Genomic DNA, 20,051 nt, shown 5'->3' with positions numbered 1-20,051 from the left:
TAACATGAGAGTATAACAAAAGCAATAAGCAAAAATGTTCGAAAGATAAGATCAAAATTTAAGAAACGTCTAAAATATCTGATTCTCAAACAAAAATGATCTTTTTTTCAACTTGTGGAATATTATATATTCTCTCATAAGGTAGAAATTCCAACTTACACGAAAAACTAAATTTCTCTATTCGAAGTTGGCGTACATTCTGAAGTGAGTATTTGAACTTGCCTGGCTACCGTATTATGTTTTAGCTTCAAACCCGTGTGTACTAATTGCTAAGATATTTACACATATGAAAGGGGTGTAGTGTAATTTATTGCCCTTCTTATATTATCCCCGGGACTCAATCAACAATAAGACAGTTATTACAACATCAAAATGACATCCTCTCTCTCTAAACCGACATGGGGGTTGTAAAAATCCAAATTGACTCACGATACTATACTGGGTTCTGGTCTCCCTCTCTGGTACGGTATCCGTGAAAATAAAAATTGTTCTAAGTGTCACCAAACGAAACAATAATTATCTCACTGACCGCAATTTACCGTAATTCCACTATCGCAAAATCCCTTTTCGGAAAGTCCCTTGTCGCAACTTTCCCAATTAACTCTCGATCGCAAAGAAATCTTTTTGCAAATGACTTTTCAACTGACTTTCGCAATTTCTCTATCGTAATTCACTTTCGCGACCGACTTCCCGCAACTGTCAGATCGCCACTTTCCCCCCAGTTAACTTCCGCAACTCTCTTTCGCCAAGGAATCTTTTTCCAATTCCTCTATAGCAGAATATCCTTTCGCAAAGTCCATTTTCGCAATCCTCTTCCGCAACCGACTTTCGCGACCGTTTCGCGACTCTCTACCGCAACTGTCCGCAAAACCGTCCGTAACACTCCACCCTTGTACCATTCCCTGATTGGTCTGATCTCTGGTTAATATTCCCGAATTTTTCCATAACCCTTCTTACTCAAGACCTATAACTTCTTTTCGTCGAAGTCATTGGTCAGTTTTTATTTTAAATAAATTTTCGGGCCCACCTATTCAGATATGGCCGAACTTCCTGTCCACGAAGCTGAAATGCAAACTCGTAGCTTGCATGTTCCCAGTATCATAACTTATCAACAGGATACGTTTGTTTAGTCTAGCCTGAACGAATCATGAAACCGATAAGATTCAAAAATGATAAATTAAATTCAACGCTTACTCTGTTGAAAACACCGAAACACCGGGTGACCTGTTACACACGTCACAATTCATTTACGACGACCAGCGGCGGCCTGCGTAATTTTTTTCAGGGGATGATTTACGACACTATTAATAGAAGATCAGAAGAAGATCAGTGATGATTACAGATCAACATTCTCAAGTATAGTGCCTCATGAATCTCCAACGGAAATTTTATTCTTAATTTTTTTTTCACATAACTTCAAGAAATACTATCCTTCAAAAACGTTACCAAACATATGTACAAATTTTCGAACAGTCCAAATACAAATGAGTATTGGCAACTAGGTATGATCCATTTCCACAGAACTATTCGAAATACACTTGTTACCTGCTAACGGTATCTATGCGGATTCTTTGAGGTTTTTTTTATTTTTCCGTGAGTTTCTTTGGTGATGGTATTTGTTCCACTTCATTCTATGGTGTGATCAAGAGATGATTCTAGAATATGTTTCGCTAACCCCGATCCTGCAATCTGTCTACTTCTTATATATTCACGATGCTTATTTATTCTCACCTCTAGGGGTCTTGAGGTTTCACCTATATAACTTTTTTCACATACCTAGTTGTCATTACTAAGAAGGGGGGTTGAAAGCGAAAATACGAACCTAAACTAAACTGAAGTTTCAAAAAACATCGAGTATGCGTGTATATGTAGATTGGCCCGTGTGATATCTGGATATTCCATTCTTTTGACTTGTGTCAAAAGAAATTAGGAATATCACAGTTTGAGGCGAGGTTTTTTTAGTGAATACAGATTTTGAAATCAGAAAAGAATTGTTTTCATAAACGTTAACCACTTACCAAAACTAAGTATCAATGTTAAATTTTTTCAATTGATTTTTATTTTCAATTTGTAGGCAAAATTATGAATACGATAAGTTACTGACCAACTGGACTTTCCAGTAGTTTACTTTATGCGGTAACTTTGAGTCCCCAACAAAAAATGTCGTTTAGAGAATATATAGATTGCTCTCTTTGAAAAACACAACTTTTGTAAATCACACATTTATTGAATACTCTGTATATTCAACACGTGTTGAGGTTATGTAAATTGTTTGGTGAAAAATACCGGTGTGAAAAATTTAAATTATATAACTTTCAAATATGTTCAATATAAATGAATATCTTGTGTCTTCATTATGGCTTGATCAAAAATTATCTCTAATTGATTACAACCGATTGCTTCTCTCGGATGAACGATAAAAATCGGTGGAAACCTGTTAATAGCGGAAAAAGAGAAAGGAAATTACATCGTTAAATTGGCGCAACTTCCAGTCTGTCAAATAATATACAATTTTATCCTCGTTACCCGTTCCTAGTCCCTATTGATTACAGTAGAACACGAAGTTTATTAGATTTTCCTTTAAAACGGTTTCATGGGATCGCCTAGATTGTAAATAAGAACTGCCACCAATTTACAGATCATTATTGGATTTGAAATTTACGGTAGTTTTTCTGAGGATGGAAAAAAGGTATTTCGTATCCGTTTTGCCTACCTTATTGAATGAGCAAGTAATTTGTTGAGGGTATGGTGAAAACGATTATCAAAAGTAGATTTGAATTTTTGAGAACAGGTTAATTTTTCATTTGTAAATGAAAAACTTCGCGATTTTGAAAACAGTAATTTGAAACGTAAATTTCGAACAACATTTTGTCCTACCTAATTCTTTAACAGTGCGAGTTCAACCCAATGTTCATTTTTGGTTTTAGTGATGATATTTGGCTATTATTTGTTTCTAGAATCAAAAAAAAATTCTTACACATATCATCGGTGGTCCAAATGACGAATCCTTATTGTTGGGAAGTTGAGGATTTATTTATATTGGCCGATTTGTTTGTCTAATTTTGAATTTTTCAATAGACGTGGAGCAGATTCTTTTTCTGCAGCTACAGTAGTTGAACCAGGATAGAATTAATCAGCATAAAAATATTCATTGTCAAAATATGAAAAGAACGATCTAATACTCGTATGGTGATGTTCAACAGATCTCATGACTATAAAAATGAGAAGAAGAGCGGAACAAACAACGGATAAAGCAGAACAGAGTGAACAAGGGTGAACGAAACAATAAGAGGAAGTGCATAAACAAATTAAAGAAGTGAAAGGGACCATCACATGCAACGTTGAAGGAAATGATAATATATACTCTTTCTCAGTTTTGAACTGAAATTTGTGAAAAAAATATGTTTTCAATTGAACCTACATAATCTTCATATGTAATGTCGTTGTTTCCTCCCACCTGCATTGAATATAAACAAATTATTTTCCTTGATGGGATCATCGTGAAACAACTCTGTTCTTTCATCAATATTTCTCTTCATCTTCGTTTCTTGTATATTGACTCGATACATAAGATTGTGGGAAACTTCCAAAATCTATCTGTTTGATAAAACCTTTTTTTCCGTTAACCATTTGTCAAAAACAGGAAAGAAAAAAGCAAATAGGCTGAAAATAAACTCGTTACAAAGATGTATTGACCGTGCATAAGAAGCTCTTTCGAAACAACTAGTTTCACATGAACAACGAATTTCACAAAGGAAAAAATATTTTCGAAATAACTAGTTCCACATGAACTTTGAATTTCACAAAAATCGATTTTTCCTATTCAGTTTATACTTCAAACATTTGTTACGGAATTAAATTGGCATGGCATCCCCAATGGCGGACTTCGGAGTTTCGGAATGAGACACTTGGTTCATCAGAACAGTTCCGGATAATGAAACAAGTCGAAAGACTCATTTCATTGGGAATTTTACTTTATGTTACTGATGAGATAAATTACTCATGTCACGATGAGTGATTGTGTATACATTCATACGCTCATTTGACTGGTTTCAGTAATAGGAAAGTTATTTGAATCGAAAGGGGTACTTTTAAGGATAATTCAGTTTTTTAAAGAGCATCTTTTTTTGCGAAACTTTCAAACGAAGGATGTTCAAAATAAACTGTTCACCAAGAACTGTGGATCAAAAAAACCCTTTCATGTTACAAAAAATATTTTCCCGACAACCTTGATATTTTCATTTCAACTCACAATAATTTATTTTTCATTGCAGATAATAATCATTCTTATACTTTCACATTTCATACTCTTTATTCATGTATTGTTTTACATTTTTTCATTATTATTGCCATTTTTCGAAATATCCAAAAGTTCTGGTCTTAGTTTTTTTTTGACAAAACACAAATACTACAGGAAAATCCTCAAGGCGCCCTGAGAGCGGTGCCTGTGCCAAAGTAGGGATTCACGTTGGATAGGAATCGCTTATACCTTGATATTTTCATTTTAACTCACAATAATTTATTTTTCATTGCAGATAATCGTTCTTATACTTTCACATTTCATACTTTCTATTTATGTTTTACATTTTTTTTCATTATTATTGCCATTTTTCAAATTATCCAAAAGTTCTGGTCTTAGTTTTTTTTTAGACAAAACACAAGTCCTACAGGAAAATTTTTAAGGCACTCTGAGAGCGGTGCCTGTGCGAAAGTAGGGATTCGCATTGGATTTGAATCGCTGGAAATTAAATTAACTTGGAAAAACGTTCTCTAGAAGTTCAATCTGAAGTTTCGAAGAATATATCTCCGTTCAAATTTCTTGAAACTGATTGAGAAGTTATGAGTTGAAAAACTGCAAAGTATTCCGATATTAGATCAAGTAATAACTCATGAAAATAATAAAGTACCTGGTTTTTTCGTTCTCACGATACTCTAGCTGAAACCTTCTGAAAACCAAACCCACACACGAACAAACAATGAGGTCACTGTTATTCGACAACTGTTCAATGTTAGACACGAAATGTGACCACATGCTGTCTGTTTGGTGTAGATATATGTCTATGGTCTTATCCGCCTTTGAGATTTTTCCAAAATACGTCATTCCTCGTCTAGAACATCAAACTCACGATTATCTGTAAGCTTGAGATAATCGGTAGGTGTGGCTTCAGGACCGGAATCGAAATCATAAGGACTCTTCTAATGGAATCAATCGTTTTTAATTAACTGAAGGAAACGGTGGCTATATTATTGTGCTCTGGATATGAAAGAAAGGCTTTTAATAATTTTATCCATTTTAACCTACTGAAGAATCGTTTCAACAAACTTTTATGAAATTTGTCACCAACAATATCATTATGTGCCTATAGTTGGTATTGAGAAGTTTATTTAATCATCACTTATTTATTGTTATTCATTTTCTTTCATTTTTACTCACCAGTTTGTAGATAATCCAATATATTTATTTCATTTTATTTTATATATTTCTAGTTTCTTATAACATATGTATACAATAATTAATAATATCTATTAAACTGCAAATGAGGCAGTACCAGAAGAGTACTGTTGATCTTAGTTCTAGTCTTGAAGAAGAGAAAACTGAACTAGAGAAAAAAAAGAAAAAAAGAGGAGAGAGAGAGAGAGAGGAAAGAGAAAGAGAAAGCATGTTGATTGTTCATACTGAAAGTTTTTCAAAAGTTAGAAATCTATAAAATAAATGACATTCCGATTGAACAGTGATGAAACACTTGAATAAGAAAAATTTACTAACATTATATTTTTGTGGAATATTCTTATACAAACTATATATGTTATAACTATGGATCGTCGATATGAAGGGGAATATGATGGGGCGGAGGGGAAAGTAACCCCTAAACCTCTAATATAAAGTGTGTACATCACTACGAAATATTATTTTGTTATACAAATATGAAAGATATATATATATATATATATATATATATATATATATATATATATATATATATATATATATATATATATATATATATATATATATATATATCGATCGGTTCAATTCGTGAGGTTGCAGTCAATAGCTGGGTTGTTGTTACAAAAAAAAAAACTCTTTGTTATATGTCAAGCGTTCGGTATATTGAACACCTTCGTCAGGACAACTACAATAATAAGATTATATATCTTGTAAAAAATATATAAATATGGAGAACTTACTAACGTGAGAATAAAATATAAAAAGGTTCAAAAACAGATAGAAAAACATTAAATAATGACAGTTGATAAAAATTTTTTTGGCTGACAATGTCAAGTGAGAAAATTCTGAATGATACTCGAATTACTGGATATTTTATTTTCTTCATCATATTTCAGTTGGTACATGTAAATTTTGTAAATTAACACGTGTTTCTAGCTATTGGCCTCATCAGCGCGGTGCAGCCAAGTGTAAAGATGGGCAACACTTGTTTGCCGAGAGCAGGAAACAACACATATGCACGGAGTCAACAACAGGAGCCAACTGCACATTTGTGGTTCCAGTTAGAAGACGTAGAATTCCTATATATATATATATACATATATATATATATATATATATATATATATATATATATATATATATATATATATATATATATATATATATATATATATATATACATTAATATATATATATTTATATTATACATTAATATATATATATATATATATATATATATATATATATATATATATATATATATATATATATATATATATATATATATATATATATATATGCAGTACATTCCATTTGAAGTAACGGGAAGTTACATCATATTTGAGTATGACAAAATGTGTCCCCCTGTATATTATTGTTGACGTGTTTTTTTATTTTTCCTGAAAATAATTGTACCAAAACTCATTCAGGGTGGCTCGTTCGAAATAGAATGCACTGTATTTTGCATAGATTCTAGCTGTTTTTGCTTTTATTACATACGAACGAAATATAATGCTCGTTCGAAATAGAATGCACTGTATTTCGCATAGATTCTAGCTGTTTTTGCTCTTATTACATACGAACGAAATATAAGATTTTTATAATTGATTGATATGGATCGATATAATTAAGAATTTGAGATAAATTCAGTCAAAATTATACACTGGATCACACTATTGAATGTAGAGAAATTCTAAAAAGTAAATAAAATATAATTTCAAATCCATGTAACAAAAAATTATTACATTCAAAGAAACATTGATGAATTTGAAATTCTCAATAGTGATGTATCACTTATCGCCTCCTCAATTGTGCTTTATTATAAATTAATCATCTACCTTGTACCTCTATATGGATTATTCAATAAAGCTCATTATTATTATAATAATATGAAAAATGGTGCTAGAAAGTAACTATTTAATCGCAAAACTGTCTTCAAATGCCTTATTGATTCATTTATAAATAAAAGAATTGCGAATGGAAAAATTGCACCACAGTCCAACTCTGTTGTTCATTGTATGCAGAACAGATGATGCCTTATCTTCACTTCCGAAAACTTGGGATGAATTTCCTATGATGAATGTTTCGGCTGAGCGTAAAGTTCATGCTCATTCACTTAATGTCAATAACATGAGTAATATCTAGAATATAGAGGAATAACTTACTTGGCGCGTCACCAATATTGTTGTGAGTGCACTTTAGACGATGAACATTCAATCCGGGAAGTGGAAATCCAATCTGAAAAATAAATTAATGTCACCATGTGTTTTCGATTAGGCAAATTAGTCAGATTGTGGAACAAGTATTTTCAATTTGGAGTTATTAAAAGATTAGAGAACATCAAGGTTTTTAAAGTAATTAATTTTGTCATTCAAAACAACGATAAGACTGACATCCATAATTGCATTAGTATTTCCAATCCATATGACGTATTTGGACGGTAATCCTGTGTGAGTGTTCAAAATCAACTGATAATTTTTTATCAATTTAATCCTTTTTCAATTGTTGAAAATCATTATTGATTTTGGTGGCTGGTTCAGTTAATAATTTCAACAGAAATGATCCTGGAAAAATCCCTCAAATTCGTAAACTCATTATATTAATCATGTTTCGATGAAGACAGTTGTCAATGTATTGGAATGTAGACTCTATGTGCGTAGAAGCGAAAAAGAGGAACACCAGTGGAGATCAACCAACCCTTCCATACATAGAAGGTGTCACCAACCGAATCGGAAACATTCTAAAGTAGTAGAAAACCAATACAGTCTTCAAACCAACAAAGAAAACGTCGGGTGTCTGAGATCAGCTAAAGGCAGCAGAGATCAAAGATCAACTCAAATCAGCGGGAGTTTACAGAATTCTATGTAACTGTATAGTGAAGTTTATATTGGTCAGACAAAAAGAAGCATTGGTACCCGCCTAGTCGAGCACAAGTTTTGGTTGATTTCTGGGTTTTGCCGTGGTCTCCTTTGGTAATAATCTCCAAACATTTCAACTGCAACTGCGGTAGTCATCTTCAGTGGCGTATCAGTTGATACGTCAAGACGAGTACTTCGACGGCGCCACTGAAGATGACTGCCGCAGTTGCAGTTGAAACGTTTGGAGATTGTAACCGAAGAAGACAACGGCATAACCCGGAAACCAACCAAAACCAGTCAAAATATTTTTGAGATAGAATGACTGGTTGTATGACATGTTGACGACCATACGTTGATGTTTTTTGGTTTCTTATCTTTCAAAATTTGAAAAATAAATAAATATAGGTCAACAGAATATCTACTCGAGTATAACAAAGAACAAAGTGAGAAGAGCCCAATTAGTCAGTAACTTGGGAATTTCTGAATTTTGCGTAAAGGTGATTGAAAAAAATGATTTTTCAGAAAAAATTAAAGCCTATAAAGTAACGATTGAATACGCCTCTTTCTAAAATAAGTATATTTTTTCGACGAATGTCAAAATTTGTGTGCAGGTGATTGACAATGTTTCATCATGAATTTCATTAGTTTGGACTTACATTGTCTAATGTTATATAAAAAAAGTTTATTTTCTACTCAACAATCACTAACACTCCCAAAATACAAATCATGGAATTATAAAACAACAACAAAAACTAATTGGCGCTCCGGGGCGACTTGATTCCAGTGGCGCATTTGCTTTTTCAGCTGCAGGAAAACCCGAAAAAACCTGCAGAACCACATCATCTGAAGATCTTGATCTGCCAATGTCCTCACTTCCATAAAACAAAATGTAGGGTGTCTCCAGAGGGTGTCTCCAATAAATTCAATGCATCACCAGAACACTTAGTGACACAACTATCATCAAACTTTCGTCTTTGACCAAGGCGTAATAATGACCAGATTCAACGCGAGAATCACAGTGAACAATGACTGCATGAATATTATAACAGTGGTCTGCTAGATTGAAGTGTTCATCTATTTTGAACCTTTGCAAGAGTTTGGTGCTTTCATCAGAGTTTGAGTCATGTTAGTTAAGACACGCCCGAAGAAGCCATTGTATGGCGAAACACGTATTGCATTTTTGTTAAATTGTTTAGTGAAAATCACACAATAAAGAGTTTTTTGAATACGTCAGGTATGGATTTTCATTAAGTATCGGCCAATTCCATCATATATGTCAAAATGATATGAAAAACAACGTTTAAATAATTCAGTTTTGAACTTAGTCAGCATCAGTGTCTCAGATGTTGTTAGTATATTGTATTTATTGTGAAATTTCCGCGGTAATAATTTTTTTGCACTACACAAATAGTGGGAAATTTCACATTTCATAGTAAGTAAATTTTATATGGTATTTACAAATTTCAACCTCAAATTGGCATTGGCAATGTTTTGCGTACTGTGATATACGAGATGTCAGATATTGGAGTTGGAATGCAGGATATGAAATAGAATGTATTGACAGAATAATTAGTAAGGTGCTGGCGAATAATATCAAATAGATCCAAAAGAGTAACATTCAAGTGAATTTCAGAAATCTTTGCAGAAGCAGTTACTCGTTTTGTCTTCATTACTTTGGCGAATCATTATGGATGCACAAATTGATGGGGCATGTGTAAAGATCTACTGATGGTACTATAGGTACTGGTTTGGAGATATTTTTATTGTAATACTATACCGGCTGATTCACGGTGTATGACACATTAGAACAGATTAGACGTTTCTGGTGAACCAGACAACGGATCACTTTCAAAATTCAGTGAAAAGCATATTCAGATATTCTCTACCCAACCAAAATATTTTCGACAATGCTGTGTTGCCACTTCCATTGGAGAGAATTTTCAACTAAGATTTTTCAAATGGAACACCTTGTATATAACATCATTTTTGTAGTCTACAACAATCACCCTACAATATTTTTTTCTTTATACCTATCTGTTACCGTTATAGAAATATGAATTAATTTTGATTTTTGTCTTCGGAAATTATGACCAGTCACTTTTTCAAGAAAAAACTGTATTTTTTCAACACCCTGTATTGAAGTAATAAAGAATAAGCTGAAGTGTGGGAAGCCTTTAAGTATCACCTAACTCCAAACCAAATTTTGGTACCTTAGTATTCCTTTACCCAAACATATCAGCATTTTAGTGGTCATGCTTTCCGAAGAAAAAAAATTAAATTAACTCAAATTTCGAAAACGGTAACAGTTAGGTATGAGAAAATATCGAGAAGTTGTCGGTTAATTGTTGTAGATTCCAAAAATAATATTATATACAGGGTGTTCTCTTTGAAAAGTCAAAGTTGCCACTACTTTGCTTGGTTTGGTGATCCAAAATATGTTCAAAGGCGATTTTTTCTATTGGTTGGGAAAGCTATCAAGAATTTTCGTAAATAAACAATTTAGTTTTATGTAAACGTTTCAGCCTTTATTAAATCCATCATCAGGGCTCAAACATTAGGTATCCATTTCATTTTAAACGTTTTTTTGACATGAATAACTAATGTTTGAGCCATGATGGTGGATTTAATAAAGTCCGAAACGTTGGCATAAAACTAAATTATTTATATACGAACATTTTTGATCCCTTTCCCAACCAATAGAAAAAACCGCCGTTGCTACTACTTTCTAATGGAAGTGGAAACACGGCATTGCCGAAAATATTTTAGTTGGGTAGAGAATGTCCAAATATGCTCTCCATTGAATTTTCATCCGGTATATGGTTCGCCAGAAACGTCTAATGTGCCATCTATATTATGAATTGAATGAAGATTTTTAAAGCAGGTACACCTATGAAAAAAGAGATGGCCTATACAGTACAAACCATCTCAAGATGGCGCCAACTTGGTTAGTAAAAAGTGCGTCAAGAAAATATCTGTAGTTCTGGTGAGTGAAAGAAAAGTTTGTGATGTTCCAGTTTCACCTCTTGAAAAAATAGTAATAACTCAGATTACTTCACTATTGACAGTTTCAGATAGAGGACTAAAACATTTATTTGAACCTTAAACTTCAAATGAAAAACACCCTATTCAAATAGTGTCGTACTTTCACGAAGTTATTTGAGAAAAATTACTATGAACATCTTGTGGAAAACTCAGCTGCCACATCATCAAACCAAATGATTTCCTCGTCTCATATTTATTTTTGTAGTTTCAAATGTAGACCAAAAAATATTTATCTCTCTAAGTTTTAAATTTTTTCATTTTCAATTCTTGCATTATTTCACTAATATGAGAACAAAATACAATTTTGAATAAAAACTCGTATCACGACTTGTTATTTTAAATCTATACATCAGAAAATAAATATTACGAAATAATATTTCGAAATATTCACCTCTCCCAGCTACCTACACTGTAGATTCTGGAATATGCCTGACGGAAAACAACTATTTCTCCGGCTCGATATTGAATTATATCCGACAGATATTCATGCAAGATACCTCACAGATCTCTCAGATCTTTCTCGGTCATCCTCAGACAGGGTTGAATCTATTTATCAAAAAGCTGAAATAATAATAAATAGTGAATATCATGGTTAACTGAAAGTGAGCTGTGATGGGGTACGCCCATTTTATTTCGAAAATGTCTTCATCATCGATGTTGACCAACTTTTGAATGATTACATATTTGAAATGTTGTACAGTTTGGATCCTTTGGTATAGAGTTTAATCTTCCTCTTGAAGATGATCACTTGGTGATCAAAACACGTGTCGAGTCGTTGAAATAACGTTTTGGTGTTGGTAAAAAACTTTTTAATGATTATGTTGGAAAGCTAGAAACACTGGTAATTGTGAAAAAAACCATTTCGAATATAACTTTTCTTTTTCCACATGTCACCTATTTTCAATTTCCCTACTATTTTTACCTCCAAATCTTTGAACTCTAAAGCTCTCTTGAAAAAATTATTCTTTCAATATTTGGAAATGAAAATAAATTGATTTGATAATATTTTCCTGGCCGTCAATTATGGAATTATCACAAGTATCTTTCAGTTACTCTACTGACATAATTTTCCTTTCTTGATGAGATTATCGAAGATGAAAGGTGGTTAAATCACAGAAAGTTGAATTTGAGTTACGTATAATAGACAATTACGTTATAATAGATATTTTCATTAGGATTATGTTTTATGTTCCTCGAATATAACTCTTGCATTAAGAAAAAGGTAGGTATGTAATAAATGTTTATTTCAGCTTTAGATTCGTGAGTACCCATATATCTACCTCAGTGCATTTTTGTTATACGACTTTGTTTTCTATTTAATTTTTTGTAGGATATACGAAATGATCTGAATGTATGTTATTTTTCGAAACAGATTTCATCACTGATATTACTTTGGCAAAATGGAGTTATATATCTCTATTATATTTTTTATTTCTTCGGTTATGTGTCAGTAAAAACTGCGTTCCTTCCACAAAAAGTATTTTCATTCAAAATCAACGATATTTTAGAAAACATTTTGAAATGTATGGAATTTGTTGTCACTTATAAAATAATTTTGATGGAATTTGAACAAATTAAGAATATTCAGAAATAGTAATTAGAATTGTCTTCGTGATATACAGTGCATTTCTTTAATGTCCCCCCTTTCAGTTTTTGAATGAGTCAACTCAAAAAAATGTAATTTGGGATAATGAAATCAATGCATGGATACTTCATACGACTGGGCGTATCTGGGAAAAAAATTAACAGAAAAGGGGGGTCTTGTGACACATCTTCATAACCCTAGAATGTGAAGTCAATATCTTCACCTACTACAAAATGGCGAAACATTTAATAATTTCCTGCAGACAAACACATTAATATCGATATTTCTAGAATTATTCCTTTTTATCTGCCATATGGCAATTCCAACAACCCGATAAGGTTTGTTAAGTTATTTTTTGTTAATAAAAACAACAAAAAATATCAGTACGACAATGAACATCATTGTTCAGTTAGAATATTCTCATTTACTTTTCGGTTTTACTTGTAGAAAGGTACCAGGTCAACAATCTCTAAAATGGCCAATTCTCGTCCATTGGAAGAAAATATTGAAGCGATTTTTGTTTACGGTAAGACGCGTAACTTTCACGAGACCGAAAGGATTTTTAATGAACGTATTCCGAATGGTCCTATTTGTAGAAAATATTTGAGGGAATTCGTAACCAAACTTACAACTACCAGTAGTGTACATAATAAAAAGCCTCCGGGCATCCTTCCATTCCAAAAGAACAGGAAGTGCAAATAATTGGTGACATGGTAGTAAATCCTGAACAGTCTACTTATTTCATCGCGAATGTTTGTTAGGTGTCTCCTTCTACTGTGTGGAGACTTTTGAAGAGGAATAGGTATCATTCATACAAAATTAAAATGGTACACCAATTAACTGAAGATGACCCTCATCGAACAACAGAATTCTTCGAAATCATGACGGAAACCATTGCAACCACCTATCTTAACAATATTTGTTTTAGTGGCGAATGTACTTTTTTTAAACGGCAATGTTCACAGACAAAATTGCCGTTATTGGAGTGACACCAACCCACACGTTTTCCGGGAAGCACATACCCAATATACAGAAAAAATTAACGTTTGGGTAGGAATATTGGGAAACCATATTGTAGGACCTCTATTCATTGATCAAAATTTAACAGGGGAACTATATTTCAATTTGCTAGAGAATACTGTTGACCCTCTCATCACTGAAATCGTCGAAGCGAATCCTAATGGATTCGATATGGATAATGTATTCCAACAAGATGGAGCACCACCACATTACTCCAGAGAAGTAAGAAACTATTTGGATACTACTTTTCCCGGTCGTTGGATTGGCCGTCGAGGTCCTACAGGATGGCCAGCCCGCTCTCCAACTTTGACACCTTTAGACTTTTTGTATGTGGCTATTTGAAGTAGAAGCTGTACGAAACTAAACTTGCTTCAATATTGGATATACGGCAACAAATAATAAATATTGAGAGAGATATTGACGTTACTATATTCGAAAATGTTCGACGTGAAATATCGGATAGGCTGTTCATATGTCAAGAAGTTTAAGGCAACCATTTCGAGCATCTACTGAACTGACCTCAAGCTTATTGCTTCACATTATGTAGTTAACTGTCAATGTATTTTGGCAAATATTCAAAGTTCCGCCATTTTGTACTAGTTGAAGATATTGACACTATATTCTAGTGTTGTGTTAGAAGCTTCAAAAAGATGTGTCACAAGACCCCCTTTTCCATTTAATTTTTTTTCCCAGATGGCGCCCAGCCGCCATCTTGAAAGTTTCATCTGTCAATTTCACTTCAAAATAAAGTATTCATGCATTAATTTGAATATCCCAAATTTTAATTTTTTGAGTTCACCCGTTCAAGAAATAAAGGGGGGACATTAAAGAAAAGCACTGTATATGCTCATGAAGTGGTTAAGGCTTTGGCGGCCGAGATTTTCAGTGTTACTATCTTAATTCGGGTTTGAAGGCCGTCGTAGTTCGGAACTACATCCTAACGTTTCCCCAGCACGAGTGGCAGGCTTCTTCAGAGGTTTATTCATCTTGATGATTCACCGATGACACCGGCCTTCAAACAAGAATGAAGACAGTTACACTGATATATACTTTTATCCATTCAACTATGATTCGTTTTGAACTCTTTTATTAAGGAAGGGTTTCTATATGATAGGTACTTGACATTGAGAATAATGTTTGAAACTTGAAACTGTTTAGAGTATTTCATTTCCTATTGAGTATAGGCAGTTCTTTGAAACAATTTTGAAATAACATTTCGTGTGTTTCAAATAACATTTCGTGTTATATGCTTCATAAACTCTGAATATTGTTCACGAGTTCATTCGGGAATAAAGTCAATTATCTGAAGTGTTCGCTATTTTATTCCCATGTAAATATAATAATAACGGAGACTGTTTTAGACGTTGGGGGTGAATTTCCCTGAGGTCTCATGTGAGCCGTTTTCATGAAAGCAAACCTTTAAGGGCACCTAAAATAAAAGACTAGAAAGGAGGAGGGAAATGTACGAGAGTGGATTGAGAACATTTATTTGTACTACATTACACTTCCTGGCAATGAGTTTCTCATTTCCAGTAGTTTGAAATAATGGAGTTATAATTTGTTGGATATTTTTATTTTGAAGTTGGGTTTGGCAGTTCTAAGTCTTTTTTCCATCAATAAATGGAATTCGAAAAACCAGAGAATGAAACCAATAGAAAAATCATGAAATATATGAATTACAAATATAAATCTTCAAATATATCTGGACACAACTATGAACACCTCACTTTAATTAACTCTATAAGTCTCTGAAGTCCAAAAGCCTCTAATCGGGCGATCTAACTGACCTATGAATCACATAATCTCAAAAAATAATATTTGTTTCTTCATAAAAACAAAAAAAATCAACTGTCGAAATCATGTTTCATTAAAGTTTAATGAAGTTATAACCCAGTGTATTCATTTATAAAATTTTCCTTTCCATCTTATAGTTTTGCTAAAACTAATCATGTGATTTTTGGTTTTCATTCATTGAAAATATTATCCACTTGTCGATATGAAGTGTTTTCGCAACATAATAATAAAAAACTTTTTCTGAAAGGGTAACATTGTTAAGGTAAAAGAATGAACATCAAAGAAAATTTGAGTTTCAAATTTTGAGCAAAACTTCATATGTTTATACCTCAGTGTTCTAGAATGAATTTTTTTTGTTGAGGTGAATGGAAAATTGACGTACAATTCAGATCCAAAAGAATGATGACACATATTATATCTAACTCAAAAATTACGAAGATTCTTGTTTCGCTTCAAACTATTGAAACAATGGCTCGAAATTCCCTAAATGACTACAATATATTATGGTTTGGTTCAATCGCAACTCGCTTAGGGTATTATCAGGAATACCCACTTGAGATGTCTGGATACTTTACAATGACCTCTTATTTGAAGAAAGTAATGTCCTAGATACACGGCAGCTATACTGCCAGAAGGTTATTATGAAAGTCGTTGAGAACAAAATGAAAATGAAAACAGTGGAACACGTATAGTACCCGTAGAAAAAAAAAATACATTTTTAGCTCCAAGATTCCAAAAATTGGTAGGTCAAAGACACAGTAATTATCTTGGCCCAAAGATTTGGTGCATAGTACCGGAAAAAATACAACTCATTCATAAACAAAATAAATTCAAATTCAAGAAACAACAACAAAATTGGCTCAAAAATCCTGATCGAACTCTTTCATCAAATTATCAATCAGCACAATTTCTAAAAAAAAATATTAATTGTGATGCCTACCTTACTAAAATACAATATGACTTTTATAAGTGAGAATAAAACCCCCTGTAGAATGAACTCAATGAAAAGTACTTAATTTCAATCCCATCATGTTCTTATGTATTTCCAATTATGTATTTAGTTCATTTTCAATTCATTATGCTAATTTATTTTTAACAGTTTATATCTATTCATTGTATTGAATTCAATTCATTATGCAAATTTATAGTTAACAGTTTATATCTATTCATTGTTTAGAATACTCTTACATACATATTTTTTAGTTCAGTCATAGTTTTATTATTTGGCAATATCACGCACAAGGAACGGTTTTTCGAAAATGTTGCTTCTGGGATGTCTAAGTTTATTTACCCAATATCTGTTATATACATGTGATCAATATGGTGAATTAACATTATTGTTATTACTATTATTATCTAAGACATGACAAATACCTATATACCAAATTTTATCTTCATATGAGTTGCCAGTACGAAAAAACTTTCGCATTCATAAGTATAAATTAATATCTTTCGCCAGAAATTTGATTTCGAAATTATCAAACTTTGTTTTTTCTAATTTTTGTATGACTAGTGTCAATTACAAAGAGAAACACATTCAACACAAACACAAAACACATTCTAATAGAAAACTGAAACAAATGTTATTTTGAATACTCATTTGGTCTGCAATTCGATCTAATTTTTCAACCATTTCTAGATATCAATGCTAATGCTAGAATGATGTTATTTTTGTCTCATCGACTGAATGATAAATTGCTTTCTGACCTTCACTGTAGCTCTTATTGAAAGTGAGCAACTGGATGATACTAAGCTGAGCTCAATACCGTTGCATTTGAATCCAGTCACTTTGGGTTCCTGATAATTTTGATAAAAGTTGTGAGTCACGGGTTTCAAGTCACAACAAATTTTTTTTATTGTTTGTATGAATATGTATCTTTATTGGGTTCTTGAAAATTTTGATATCAAAAAATGTTGATTAAAGTCGTAAGTCACGAATTTAAAGCCATAATATATTATGCTTTCCGTCTGTTACTACCAGAAACTTACGATTCGTGCATGAATGTTGCTACTGAAGATCAATTATCCAACTGTTTACGACTTATTACTCACGACTTAGAACTTATGACTGCATGGATCCATATGAGTAGTAAATAATTCGTGGCTCTTCAGAAACTCGCCAAATGTCAATTCACTCAGTAGCTGTATCTTTTATATACTTGTATACAAGAAATCGAAATAATTTTGAAGACTTTTTCGAGAAGAGACACATACATCACAGTACACAGCAAGTTCTGGTAAATACACAAAACTACTTCCCCCGCTACTACCACGCTGGCAGGCATTCACCAGAACCAACTATATACGTACGTTGCGTTGGAAGAGATGGATGTATTGAGAACTATTCATTTTCTCATTTTATATAAGAAATCATTTTCCGCAAGCAAATAACTAATGAAGGATGCCGGATACAATTCACAAAAATGCTGGAACTTGATGAAAAATAGTTTCACGCATGATGATCAAAAGTGTATTGGACTAAAAGTATGAAAATGCACAGTTCTCGAAGTATTTACTGTCAAAGTTCAACCTCTGCCAGTATTGCACCGCTTATCGAGTAAATAGATTAATACAAAACATCATCAACATATATTATAGGCTTAGTGAAGGGGAAATATCACTGATGGGTGTAGTATGAAGATTTATTTTGGCTTAACAAGATTAGAGTTTTAGAAACTCCCTCAGGTATGAAAGCATCCAGACAACTGAGTGAAGATTGAGTTGGATAACGTTACCTCCTAAGATCAAAATGATACTGCATTGCCTCTGTTATTCAGACTGTTGTTGGTTGATGATTCTGGCATGAGTTGCAAACTTATCGGAGCTTCGGATACAGCGCTTAATCAGCAAATTCTTTTTGAGAAAAAAAGGTTACTTTCAACACCTCAATTCAATTCAATTTATTGTCCCAAGAAACAATGAATACTTATAATTAGAGACTATAACTAACTACAAAGTATAATGAAATAACAGAAATAACATATTTCACAATGAACACATATTATATCTAGGAAGAAAATACCAATGAAATGCAGTCAAATGATGAAATTGGTTACAGAAAGTATATGTTGAAAATGAATTCAAGTGTAGTAAAAATAAAATGCATACTATAAAATCCCACTAACTATTTTTCTTTCAATTGACACATAAATTTTGTAATGAAATACTGCTTCTTTGTTTTCTCTGGAACTGAATTATATATAATGATCCCATCATGATATATCGACTTTTTTCCGACATTTCTTTGTATCTTAATTTGTGAGAGAATTTAGTTTGTCTTATGGCATAATTATGAATATGTCTAATTGGAATAAAATTAAAGTTTGATTTCTTTGTATTATTTTCAACAGAATGAATGGAGCGGCTAATTTTGAATGAGAATAAATGAGACTGAAATATATATTTTTCAAAAATTTCAAAGTTATAAAGTTTCTAATTTTGTAAAGAATTCCAATGAGAAGAGATATTTTTTCCTAATTTTCTTAATATGTTTATTCCATGACAATTTCTCATCAACGTATAAACCTACTAGTCTAATCAACAAGTTCAAAACCATAAAAAATAGAGATAAAGGTCCTAAAAATATGAGCGATAGCTCATTCGATTCTGAATCACCTCTAGAAAAATGTTTTATAAGGAATTTGGTGCAGGTAAAAAATTGCAATTGTTATTAACAAAATAAGAATAAAAAAAATTATATTTAGATTTTTGTTAATAACTCAAAAAATTTTAATATTCAAGCAATTTTGAAAAAATCACGTTAAAGAGGAGGAAATTTTCGATAAAAAAGTCCCAACTCTCGAAACTCTATCTCCATTATTTATAATTTTAATTTGACTTTGAGAATAGGGTTCCGCGGAACCCTATTTGCAAAGTGAATGTTACGGCATGCGCGCGCTGCCGCTATAGAGAGTTTATCAAAAGAAATCATTTTTTTATAACATGAAATGTCATTTTAAAATTTGAAAAAATCTAATATCTTCTTAACACTTGCATGAATCGAGTACCGTTGAAAAAAAAATTATCACCATTTTTCAAAAAGTTATTCAATTGTTAACTAAGAACTTATTCCCCAATCTCCGTTGGCATAAATAATGGGATAAAAGGTATAAATAATTGGGCTATAAATTTTAAACTTCATGGAGCCCTTTTGATATATATACTTCATACGATCCTGCGATAAAAGTTCATAAAAATTCATTAATTTGTTAATTATGATTTTTTATAACTATTGCAAAATGAAATATCTGAAAATTGTTGATAATTTTTTTTTCTAATTGATATTTAGCTATGTCTGTTTTCA

At 32.2% G+C, this 20,051-nt stretch overlaps 1 protein-coding gene across 4 annotated transcripts in view; it reads right to left on the bottom strand.

Moving 5' to 3' along the window:
* Positions 1–20,051, bottom strand: part of hdly (hadley) — a 103,727-nt gene that overhangs the window by 25,385 nt on the left and 58,291 nt on the right. For 2 of the 4 annotated variants that reach the window (XM_074172798.1, XM_074172797.1), the window contains one exon: positions 7,615–7,687. Coding sequence is in view for 1 of the 4 variants with exons in the window: in XM_023167708.2 (XP_023023476.2) it covers positions 4,908–5,101 (194 nt within the window). In the remaining 3 variants the exon portion in view is untranslated. Of the gene's footprint in view, positions 1–429; positions 846–4,907; positions 5,117–7,614; positions 7,688–20,051 lie in introns of those variants that run through there. The other 2 variants (XM_023167708.2, XM_074172799.1) reach the window with 2 other exon arrangements.

The sequence above is a fragment of the Leptinotarsa decemlineata genome, unplaced genomic scaffold, assembly GCF_025532065.1.
Source record: "Leptinotarsa decemlineata unplaced genomic scaffold, Ldec_3_MD MMD2_tig00000199_RagTag_RagTag, whole genome shotgun sequence".
NCBI classification, from domain to species: domain Eukaryota; kingdom Metazoa; phylum Arthropoda; class Insecta; order Coleoptera; family Chrysomelidae; genus Leptinotarsa; species Leptinotarsa decemlineata.
The sequence above is the reverse complement of the archived record's forward strand: the minus strand, read 5'-3'. Positions and strand labels throughout refer to the sequence as shown.